General features: G+C 37.1%; 1 protein-coding gene across 6 annotated transcripts in view; it reads left to right on the forward strand.

Moving 5' to 3' along the window:
- COL12A1 (collagen type XII alpha 1 chain) overlaps positions 1 to 12,320 on the forward strand; it is a 100,631-nt gene that overhangs the window by 38,711 nt on the left and 49,600 nt on the right. For all 6 annotated transcript variants that reach the window (XM_039728835.1, XM_039728846.1, XM_039728865.1 and 3 more), the window contains 11 exons: positions 1,132 to 1,324; positions 2,921 to 3,042; positions 5,784 to 5,933; positions 6,020 to 6,139; positions 6,748 to 6,912; positions 7,099 to 7,245; positions 7,854 to 7,993; positions 9,123 to 9,252; positions 10,273 to 10,418; positions 10,685 to 10,814; positions 11,689 to 11,828. In XM_039728835.1, coding sequence (XP_039584769.1) covers positions 1,132 to 1,324; positions 2,921 to 3,042; positions 5,784 to 5,933; positions 6,020 to 6,139; positions 6,748 to 6,912; positions 7,099 to 7,245; positions 7,854 to 7,993; positions 9,123 to 9,252; positions 10,273 to 10,418; positions 10,685 to 10,814; positions 11,689 to 11,828 — 1,583 coding nt within the window. The remainder of the gene's footprint in view (positions 1 to 1,131; positions 1,325 to 2,920; positions 3,043 to 5,783; positions 5,934 to 6,019; positions 6,140 to 6,747; positions 6,913 to 7,098; positions 7,246 to 7,853; positions 7,994 to 9,122; positions 9,253 to 10,272; positions 10,419 to 10,684; positions 10,815 to 11,688; positions 11,829 to 12,320) is intronic.

Here is a 12,320-nt window from a genome sequence, read left to right on the forward strand (position 1 = left end):
ATATAGCTCATGCCATTCTCTATTTTCTGAATATATATGTTATATTGAACGACAGGAAGTAAGATAAAGGTATCCTAACAGTGGAGATATGAGCACCTCAGTTACTGAAGAAAGGTTTCTTCTTAACGTAAAATGTGGTTGATATAGAGAAGTCATGAGAACTTGATCAGCTCTTGACCAATATGTGGTTGTTTAATGCTGAAAATTATACTGAGATAAATTTTAGATCATCCAGCTGCTTTTGATTTTTGAACTTTTCATCTTGATACAGATATGCTTCTGCTTTCAGTCTAAATAGCTGTGGTGGTAATCACTCTTTTGAGGCAAGTGAGGCCTGAGTCATCTTTTTAGTTGAAGTTATCATGATAATTCAGGGAGTATGATGAGAGATGAGACAGGGAATCTGTACTTTTCCTTGTGAGTAGGAGTGTATCTACTGTTTCTCAGCAAAATTCACATTTTGAGGACATCTATGATCTTTTGCCTACAGCTAGACAATTGCATATTCAAAGGGATGAGGCCATTTTTTTTCCTCTGTCTTTCAGGCCAAAGCTATACTGGTAGATTTTGTTTACTCTAATTCCCATTTTATTTTTTTTAAATTTTGAGCTTACACTGATGAATTATTTTCCATGACTGCACTTCAGAGTTGCACACAAGCAAAAGTTGCACAAAATGCAGAAGTTAGCAACAGCTTGTTAACCATTGTCTGTGAGTACTGCCCTGCTGTGGGCAGCTGTTTGTTTTCTGAGAAAGTTGCTGTTGACCTAAAAACCTCAAGCTGTTTGGCTGGCACTCCTCAGAAGAATTGGTTTTTGACACACTGCCACACCTGTGGTTGGTGAAGTTGCTTTAGCTGCCAGGCAATTTATCCCTCAGTACACTAACTGCAGAGGGAGCCTCAACAAGAGACTTAGCCAACGTACCTATTGGTTAGATAGCTAAAAGTAAGTGTCATCTTTCATCTCTTAATACTTGCCTTTGTGTCTAAAGAAAGGAGCAAAGAGCTTAGGACTGTCATTAATACTAGATTTGCATATATATATACATATATACACCTAAAAGCATACTTGTTGATTTTTTGACATGTGCAGACCTGATCTAAACTCTTTTTGTTTCCCACCCTTTCAGCCTCTCCCTTTAAGCCACCTCGAAATCTGAGAACTTCTGATTCAACTATGTCAAGCTTCCGAGTAACCTGGGAGCCAGCCCCGGGGAGAGTGAAGGGCTACAAAGTAACTTTCCACCCTACTGAAGATGATGGGAGCCTTGGAGAATTGATAGTGGGGCCATATGACAGCACAGTAGTATTGGAGGAGCTGAGGTATGGTTATTCCCTCATATTGGTTTTTGTTTTGTTTCCTTTAAATAACTTTAGCCTAGGATTTTGTTTAATTGTGATCTGGTATTGAAATGCCTGGCAATATCTACTGTAAGTTAGGCAAGTAATTTTGTCAATTAGCTATGAAAATCCTGTGATGGCATCTCTGAAAGGTACCTGGCAGGTTTCTTTCTAAGATTATCCATTTACATCACTTGTGGTGTTCTCACAGGAACTGAAGGAGGCAAAGATATCAGCTGGAACTGTGTTCTGTATTTCACAAATGAGAAAGATAATGGAATAATGAAGGATATTTGGGATTTCTAAAGTTTCCTCTCAAAAGTTTCTAGTCTCATGTTTCTCAAAAGATGCTTAGTTTAGCTCTTGATTCAATTTCTCAGAGGCTTGGATTTTTAAAGCAAGCTTCACGCGAAGTCAAAATCTGTTAGGCAAGTATACTAAATATAATTAAAATAAGATCATCAAGTCAAAGAATCATACAGTCATAGAATGGTTTGGGTTGAAAGTAACCTTAGCGATCATCTAGTTCCAACCTCATTGCTGTGGGCACCTTCCAGTAGATCCGGTTGCTCAAAGTCCCATTCAACCTGGTCTTCATGCCCTGGCATGGGACACCCACAATTTCTCTGGGCCACCTGTTCAAGTGTCACACCACCCTCACAGTAAAGAGCTTCCTGCTATCTGATCTAAATCTAGTCTCAGTTTAAAGCCATTACTCCCTGTCCTATCACTACATGCCCCTGTCAGAAGTGCCTCTCCAGCTTTCCTTAAGCTCTCTTTAGGCGCTGGAAGCCTACCACAAGGTCTCCCCAGACTCTTCTCATCTCTAGCCTGAGCAACCCCAACTCTCAGCCTGTCTTCATAGCATAAGTATTCCATCCCTCTGATTATCTTTTTGATCATCCTCTGGAGTCATCACAAGAGGTCCAAGCTCTTATATTGGTGGCTCCAGAGCTGGACACTGTATTTCAGGTGGAGCGTCACATGAGCAGAATAGAGGGTGACAATGAACTCCCTTGACCTGCTGGTCACTTGCAGCCCAGGCATCACTCCCAGTCCCTTAATTTTCCCTCTGTGACCTTCCAGCAGTGTGGCTGGAGCACTTTTCAGTGAAAACTGAGGCAAAAATATAATCCAGTACCTCAGCCTTCTCTACATCCTGGATAACCAGGTCTCCTGTTTTCTTCTGGAGGGGGCCCATTTTCTCCCTAGTCTTCCTTTTATCATTGATGTACCATAGAAACTTTTCTTGTTGCCCTTGGTGTCTCTGGCCTGATTTGATTCTATCAGTGCTTTAGCTTTCCTAACCTCATCTCTGGCTGCCTGGGCAATTTCTCTTCACATTATTCAATTAAATAACTTGAATGAGGAAGGCAGAACATTTAAGTATAGAGTGTAAAATCAGCTTTTAAATTGTTGAAACATCAATGTCTTGTGGAAGAGCCAGTATTTGGGCTTCATGTTTGAGCACCTTCTTTTCCATGAGCTATTTTTTCTGTGAGAATTTAATAAGTGAAGTGTTTAGCATTTAACTAGCCAAATGACTTTAGTTAAAGTACACCTCTTTGACTATTTCAGGGCAGGAACTACCTATAAGGTAAATGTTTTTGGGATGTTTGACGGAGGAGAGAGCAACCCTCTGGTTGGACAAGAGATGACCACCCTTTCAGATACCACTACGGAGCCATTTTTATCTAGAGGTAAACATAAGTGAATTGAGAAAAAGGCAGTCTTGTATTTTGGATTAAAAAAAAGATAAAAAGTTTACTGCATTTCCTTTTTGTTTTCCTAATGCACATACATACTTGTTTACAGGATTCAATATATTCCCTTCCCTGATGATATAAACCCTGTTCTGAAATGACCACAAAGCATGGTTCACAGTTCTAGTCTTCTGCACCCTCCAGATGATCTTACAAAGATGATAATGCAGGCAATCTGTGTTTTGCTGATTATTCAAAGCCATCTGCATTGCGTTTTCAAGCTGTCCACATCTGTGTTAGATCGCGTAAGGTCAAATTTTTGAACAGAGATCATGGCTCATCTACAGGGGTCTTCACAGGAGTAGAACAAGGAATTTTAAGCAGATTGTTTGCCCTTTTCTTGTCCTTACATGGTGACTTTTCCTTTTAAAACTAAGATGATATAATAAACAAAGATCTGATAGTTGGGAATGAGTGTTAATGTATATTATTTAAGTTTATATTCAACATAGTCATTGTTTAGTCTTTTGGGTTTTTTTCTATAGTAGGAGGAGACTTTTTCACAGAGGCAATTGCAGAGTGCTCTCCAGTATTTCCTTGGGAGCTTCTCACTAGTAAACCTGCAGCTATTAAACCTTTCTTTCAAGATTTCTGTGAATATGATGGTATTTACCTCCCTTTGGTGTGGCCTCTGCATGTTAATATTTGTGATCATCATACTCTCAATTATACCACCTGAAGAAGGTTTCAGGGCTCAGTCCTTCATGGAAAGCATAAAAAAAGCAGATCTGCTTCTGAATAGCCAACTATACATGAATAGGTAAAGCCTTTTCTCCTCTGCCATTTCAATGCTTGGGTAACAATCAGAGAGAATTTGGTGAGGAGAAAGAACCTAACTGCAAAGATCTTTCAGAGTTAAATAAAGAAAAAAAGGTTTCTGACAGTTGCCTGTATTGTTTTTGCTTGGCTCACATTAGGCTATATAAAAAATACTCATCTTGTATCTGACTTTATTGAAACATTTTTAGAAATGTGTCCTATTCTGTCTAATAATAGAGGGTAAAACTGAAAAAAATCCCCTAAAACAGGCCATCAGTGGCATTAGACTAAAGCTTTAATAAGGCTGGCAACAAAAAGTTGCATGAAGAGTGATTTGTTATTTTTCATTGTAGCAGCTCTCATTTCTGTCTTCAGTGTTATACTCTTTAAGCTAATTAGTTTTATTAATGCATAGATTTGAGTCATGGTTAATGTGAAAAATTAATTTATGTCTTGGACTGCAAATGTAACAGTAAATTATTTATTAATGGGGGAAAAAGTCACCCTAGATCTGGCACATTTACTAGAATTTTCCATGTGGGGGACTACAGTATGTTGGAAGAAACATAAAAGTCAAAATAGATTAACTTTATTGTACATAAATACATTATATTAACTTTAACTTTCATATTAAAGTTATGCATGCGATTTTTTGAACTAACATAGTTTGACTTAAACCCTACTCCCAACTGATTTTATTGTCCTGACTAAAGACTAGATCTATATTTTCTGTGCAGAAGAGGATCATGCTTTTAACCCCCAGGTACATGGAATAGTTATATTCATGAGTCTACAGTGTTGGATCAATTCTGTGGAACATGTATGAAATCACAATATCTTTCAACTGTGATGAGTGTGGATGATTTTTCTCAATGGGATTTCTTCCATATAAAGACCAGAAGCTCTGATGGCAGGAAGCCAGAAAATTTGCAGCTGGTAACAAAATCTACAAGAAAAAAAGAGAGAAAGGATTTTGGCTTTTTTTTTTTGTTAATTTGCAAATGGCTGTGGATAAAATTGTGTCATTCTGTTTTGTATAAATATTTTGTGATTTTCCTTGTGATGAGAACAATATGATGCATATTTTATTTTGTAATTTGTAAACTGAAGATATCTGAAATAACTTCCTACCTTTAGAAAACATTGCAGCTTTATATGAATGTTTGTTCTTGTTCCCTCTATATCTCTTGACCTATGTTTACGCTTGTATGTCTTCTCTGGATTGTGCTCTTTCTTTTCTGTACATGTGAACTTCTATACCACACGTATTATTATGTCTTTTTCCCCTGAAAATTGAAGAATTCTATTTATTTGAAAGTGATTGTAATACATGCTGTTGATCCCACTTTTACATGGTTGAAAATTAATCAGTAGTTTAGCTATATGTGGCAGACTACAATACCATAAAGTTGTATAATCTAATAGTGCTTACTGCCATATCAGTGGTTCATTTAGTAGTCTTGTACAAAACTTCTGAAATCAAGTAATCTAATAGTGCTTACTGCCATATCAGTGGTTCATTTAGTAGTCTTGTACAAAACTTCTGAAATCAAGTAATCTAATAGTGCTTACTGCCATATCAGTGGTTCATTTAGTAGTCTTGTACAAAACTTCTGAAATCAAGTAATCAGCCATATTTAAAGGCCAAAACAGACAGTGACATGACAATGGAGAGCACTGGCCTTGACATTTGCAAAGACTTATTTTTAAAAGGAAACATACATGAAGGAATTTAGACAGCTTTTGCCATGGAACCACTGACTAGTGTGAATAATGCTCTCAAATAGGTCATACTTGATGGAGTGCCAGTGAATAAAACTAGAGCTATTTTGGAAGCTAACTCATGACATATGTCATCTAAAAGGATGGGGAAAGAAAGCCATCATGCTAAGGCTATATTTTTCTGGTTGACACGGCAGGTTTAGAATGTAGAACCAGAGCAGAAGCTGATATTGTGCTGCTGGTGGATGGCTCATGGAGTATCGGGCGGCCAAATTTTAAAACCATCAGGAACTTCATTGCCCGTATTGTTGAAGTTTTTGATATTGGTCCTGACAAAGTACAGATTGGTAAGTTCTCATATGTTGGAAGGAAAATGGAGCATAACTGCTACAGAGACACATAACGACTGAGTAAATGATGGCTTTTTTCCCAGGTCTTGCACAGTATAGTGGTGATCCCAGGACAGAATGGAATCTCAATGCTTACCGAACCAAACAGTCTTTGTTAGAGGCTGTAGCAAATTTACCATACAAAGGAGGCAATACTCTGACAGGTATGTCACAGTGCCAGGATTTTACTTTAACTCCGGTGAAAGTGATTCTAGTAGCTGACCCTGATATTGTTCAGTGAACTCAAATGTGTCCCTGATGAAAGGGACTTAACAGTTCAGCTCAGTATGGTTGGAAGAGGCCCAGCATAGGTTATAAACTCAGGACAAATGTGTTAGAAGAGGTTTTGGGTGATGAAGAGCTTGTGCTGCTGTTGAGCCTATGAGAAGAAGAAAGGTCAGTTCTATTTCAGGGTTGGGATGAAGACAACCAGGAACCAGAAGGAGGGGTAGTGGAAGTCAGGAGGGAGATGCACACCAGGTAGGAGAGCACCTGAATAGTATGAGTGCTGAGATGTAGATGATGGGCTGCAATTAGATTCAAAATGCTTCTAGAAGGAAATAAGCTGTGGAACTATGTTTTCAGAGTGAAGTCACTAGGATGCACTAGTTTCTTTTACCATGACTACTATATGAATAGTTTACAGTGACGGTTACTTTTTGTGTCATGCTAGGAATGGCCTTAGATTTCATCTTAAAAAACAATTTCTTTTACCATGACTACTATATGAAAATAGTTTACAGTGATGGTTACTTTCTTTGTGTCATGCTAGGAATGGCCTTAGATTTCATCTTAAAAAACAACTTCAAACCAGTTGCCGGCTTAAGGCCCAGAGCTCGCAAAATTGGTGTTCTCATCACTGATGGCAAATCACAAGATGATGTAGTCGCCCCTTCAAGAAAGCTCAGAGATGAGGGAGTGGAACTGTACGCAATTGGTAAGTACTCTATGAAGGCATGGCCTGCAGCAACCCCCTCCTGCTCGTCTAAACCCACAGAGAAGTGGCCACATACATAAGTACATAAAAGGTTATTTGAAGAATGTGTTTAGGGACTTAATTGCATGTTATTGTGTTTCATGGCCATCATTTCTAACAGGTTTTTCTTTCTTCTTCTCTTGTAAGGTATTAAAAATGCAGATGAAAATGAATTGAAGCAGATTGCAACAGATCCAGATGACATCCATGCTTACAATGTTGCAGATTTCTCCTTCCTGTCTACCATTGTTGATAATGTAACCACGAATCTGTGTAACAGTGTGAAAGGTCCAGGTACATCACACTTTCAGTCGATTTAATTCTTTATCCTTTTATGTGCTTGCACCGCTAGTTCCTTTTTATTACTTATTGGGAACACTGTGTTAGCTGTGGGCTGTTTTTTCAGCTGCTGGTGTGAGGAAGTTGTGCAGACCACCTGGACTACCCTGCAGGGGTCCTTCCTTTCCTTCCAACAGTGAATCTGTTATAACTAACACAGCATGACATTCCTGGATGTGTCTTCTTTTTCTCCCCAGAATTGTGAAGTATCTTAGTGTGTCAGCTTTTTATTCATTGTGGCATGTTTTTTGATGTTACTCATTCAATAAGGAAAATTTTAGCAGCCCTGTTCAAGTATTAATGCCTGACAGCCCAAAACCAAAGCTGAGCATGAAAAAAAAGTAAAGTTAGCTGATGGTTCTTCAGTGAAACACAGGTGTTGAAGGTGGAATAGGAGTTACAGGGAACTTTTTTAATCTTGAGTTTAATCATAAGCTATCTCTTCATGCAGTTGTTTTAAGAATTCCTGAGGAAAAAGAAATATAAGCAACTACACAAAGTGTTTTTTTTTCCCCTTCTGACAAGATAAATTAATATCTTTTTGATTTGCTTCCCTCTTGCAGGTGATTTGCCACCTCCTTCAAATTTAGTTATTTCAGAAGTAACACCTCGTTCTTTCAGACTGAGATGGAGCCCACCTCCTGAGAGTGTTGATAGATACAGAGTGGAATATTACCCTACCTCTGGAGGTAGTCCTAAACAGGTCAGTATTGTATGTTCATCTTTTACCAGTATAACCCTGGACTTCCATATCATGGTAATATAATTCTGTATTTGTGCTGAGTAGGGTATAACAACAACTTAAAAATGCTCCTGAGGTCAAGAATATTATGCCATGGTAAATATTAGGAGTATATATATTACTTTGGTTGTTTTAATGTCATGAATCCAGAAGTAAAATATATATCTTATAAAGAGTTGTCTTCTAACTCTAGTAACTCCTTTATTTTTATCCTCCACTGTCATATATTAGTTGAAATATTTCTGCGCCAGAAATTTTCTGACCATTCTTGTGGGTAGGCCCCCCCCATCCTTTTAATGTATTTCCTGCTTTGTAGAGAACAAGACAGTGGGGGATGGTTGTAAGAAGTGCTCAGATTAACACTATATGACTCCAAACTGATTATTGCACAGGATCAAACTTATCTTGTGGTTACTACTTCTCTACACAGAGAGCCAGTGTCTGGCAACTCTTGGTCCTGGGAAATCTGAATTGCTCATTACTGTTTTTAACCAAACAGAATAAGATCTAGGAAAATTAAGTGTTTAGAAGAAAGTAGTTAGGTCCCTCTGTGTACCTAGCTCTGAAAGTCCCATCTCTAATTGTGGCTTTAAATCATATATTTGGCTCATGGAGAGTTCAAGATTTGGCCTTTGATTAAAGTTTGAGCTGTTGCTCCAGTGCACATTGACTTTACAATTTCACTTGTTCCAGGCATTTCTGTTCTACAAGGTGTTTCCAATGCCTTGTGCTGTAACCATCTAGATTATCCCAGATTTTGAAATTTTTCCTGAAGTGGCCCTTTTTTTCCTGGTCCTTTCTTTATGTTCTTTAGTGATATAGAAGTGTAAACCATGTGTGAAATCAGAAGGCACTGTAAGTGATGCTAAGCAGATCCAGCACAGTTTGGAACAAGTGTCCATCTGAGATTTCCCTACAGCTTGCTTTGCAAAAACAATGTTATATTGTCAGACAAAATGTATACAAAATTAGGACCAGACTTATCTCTTTGTCATTGATTTCTGCAGTTTCACAATGAATGATTGCTTTTCTTAGAGATAAGATTACAAACATATTTTTCTTACAGTGATTAACATTGCTTCTCTTGCAGTTTTATGTAAGTAGGATGGAAAGAACAACAGTTCTGAAAGATCTGCAGCCTGAAACAGAATATGTGGTTAATGTGTTTTCTGTGGTAGAAGATGAAAGCAGTGAACCTCTGATCGGCAGGGAAACAACTTGTAAGTTAGGAATGGGTCTTGAATAACATGTTAACAGCCAGTTTGGCACCTGGGGAGCTGTCCAGTAGAACTTTCAGCACTGTGGGTTTTCTTCTTAGCAGAAGTAAAATATTTAATTTGAATTACCAAACTGCATTGTGTTACTCTGGTTGTTCAGACCTTGTTGTCTTGAAGACTTCAACAAAGTGAAACTGCAGTGGGGTAGAAAATATTGGTCCCAGCTTCTTTCTAGACTCATAAAGCACAGCTGTACAAAACTAGAACAACAGACATGAATTACAAGACAGTTTATAAATACCTGAAATCTGATCATAAACAAATTGTTTATGTTACGTAATTAATTCCTTCAACTACCAGACAGAATTATTTCTAATTAACACAAGCTAATTTAACACAATTATGCCACTTCTGTGAGTTATAACTCAGCTATGTTTCTCCTATGAGCTGTCTACATTGATTTCAGGTATATTTATGCTGTATGCAACATAGGGTGGCTCTTCTACCTGTTTAATAATATTGAATGTCTGCTGTTCATTTCACTTCTTTATTTTGTATTAAGCTTGTCAAAAATCCTTAAAATATATATAACTTTTATGAAGTCTTCATTACTTTTTCTTATGGTTTCATGGAAACTTTTCATTTATTTAGTAATTTGAGAAATATAGAAAACAAAAAGAAAGGACAAAAATCCTCTCTGTATAGATCGCAAGCCAGTCATGTTGTTTCATATTAGAATTTTCAAGTGAGTTAATGTTGCTTTTTACAAGATTAACATGTTCCAGTGCAGACTTGTAAGAGTTTTAGCTGTGTATGTAAAAAATCTGTGGCCACATTCAAAACAGTATTACCATTACCTCATTCTTAAACTAGGCATTTAAATACCACTGTTTGCAGATCACCTCTCTACTACACATAACATGCCCTAATACCCATATGCAATATTCTCAGTGGTATGACTTGTGATATAAAATAGTAAGAAGTTGAACAAAATAAATTAATATGTTTTTTTTTATTTGACAGTGCCAATCTCTTCAGTTAGAAATTTGAATGTTTATGACATTGGATCAACCTACATGCGAGTGAGATGGGAACCTCTCAATGGAGCTACTGGTTATTTGTTAACATATGAACCTGTGAATGCCACAGTCCCAGCCACAGAGAAAGAGGTAAGAGAATTTATCTTTGCTACCTGTACCATACCAAAAATAAATTAAGAAAAAATGTTAGACTATCATAATAGTCAAAAGACTGGCATGTGCTTCTTGAAGTGCAGTGAACTTACTGGGATATTATATACAATGACATCAGTCAGGAAACTGTAAATATACTGTGAATCTCACAAACAAAATTCCCTTGAAGTTAAATCATTGTTTGCTTTTCTGCCATTGCTTTCTTCAGTTTTTAAACATGGTGTGTTATTTTTCATGCGCAGATGCGTGTGGGACCATCAGTGAATGAGGTGCAGCTGGTAGATCTCATCCCCAACACCGAGTACACTTTAACAGCTTACGTATTGTTTGGTGATATGCAGAGTGACCCACTCACCACACAGGAAGTGACATGTATGGGCATCTTGATTTTTGCTTTATTGCTTCAGCAACACCTAATTTTAATTATATTTCATGCAACAGTTTTTATATAATCTGTTTCATTTATAAGACCATCTTAACCGTGTTTTATGCATTTTCTAACACACATTTCCCAAAGACTTCAAAGGCAATTTCAATGAGAAGGGTCCAATTACTAGAAGGGGAACATGATTTATGCATTTTCTAACACTTACACATTTCCCAAAGACTTCAAAGGCAATTTCAATGAGAAGGGTCCAATTACTAGAAGGGGAACAATATAATTTTAAACTTAAAAAATGAAGGAAATCTCGAGATCATAGTGTTTTTAAAAGGTTTCAATTTTGCTTGTATTAATTTAAAAACCTTGTTCCCAAATTCAGGCATCCTCTTAAGCATAGAAAATACTAAAGAAACATGCTATATCAAAAAAAAATAATCTAAATTGGCTTCCTTTTTTATGCCTTTCCTTAAAATTTTCCTATTGACAGAGTTATGCTTCTGGTATAGATGCATGCAGCATGGCTACTTTTATGTTCTTAAAAATTTTAAACCATTAACCATAGATGAAAAGTGGCTATTGTAACCAAACGTTATCGTCTTAATCCCTGATACTTTTGGAAGTATTGTGCTCATAAGTTAAAGTTGAAACTACCATAGTTTATAGCTATTTTACTCATTGCTGGGAAAATAAACTTCTAAACTCTCTCATCTAATGCCCAGGACAATGAACTTGTCAGAAAGTGGTTGCCTCCATTCACTGAAAAGACCTTAACTGAAAGACGTGAAGAGAGTTCACTTCTATCTGTGAGAGACCTATACCTCTGCTATGAATAGCATTCACTTACTATTATAATTTTTTTTACAGTACCTTTGCCTGGACCCAGAGGTTTAACAATTCAGGATGTTACTCACAGCACCATGAAAGTCGTTTGGGATCCTGCCCCAGGAAAAGTTAGAAAATACATCCTAAGATACAAAATAGCTGATGATGCCGATGTAAAGGAGGTAAATTTTTTAAAGTACTAGGAAAGTTTTATTTTGAGAAGCTAGATTACTAAAATAATGATAAAGGTAGTCTTATAACTCACCAGTGAGAGTGAAGAACATCAGTTCATAGTGATTGCAGTCTGGAAAGTGTATGGATTTCTTGGAAACTGAATGAACACAAGATAGATTTCTTGGGTACTCTCATCTTCCTCCTTCTCCTCCAGAGAGGAAAAAATCCTCAAACTGGCTGAAAAATTTGAATATGTTTTGGTAAATAACCATATATATGCTCTGCTTAAATATTGTACTGCCAAGGTCTAAGAACAGCTTACAATTAAGAGGACAGGATAGTGGAATAAAGGTATGTTAATCCCTTTGCCTACTGACAGAACATGTGTGAGCATTGCTAGAGATATCTTTTAGTTAGGTACAAGTTTTTCTTAATTGTGCTGCTAGGCATAAATCAGCTCTTGGAGAATTAAATTTTTTAAAGGAACCAGAATTTTCCAA

The sequence above is a fragment of the Passer montanus genome, unplaced genomic scaffold, assembly GCF_014805655.1.
Source record: "Passer montanus isolate IOZ18808 unplaced genomic scaffold, ASM1480565v1 scaffold11, whole genome shotgun sequence".
NCBI lineage: Eukaryota > Metazoa > Chordata > Aves > Passeriformes > Passeridae > Passer > Passer montanus.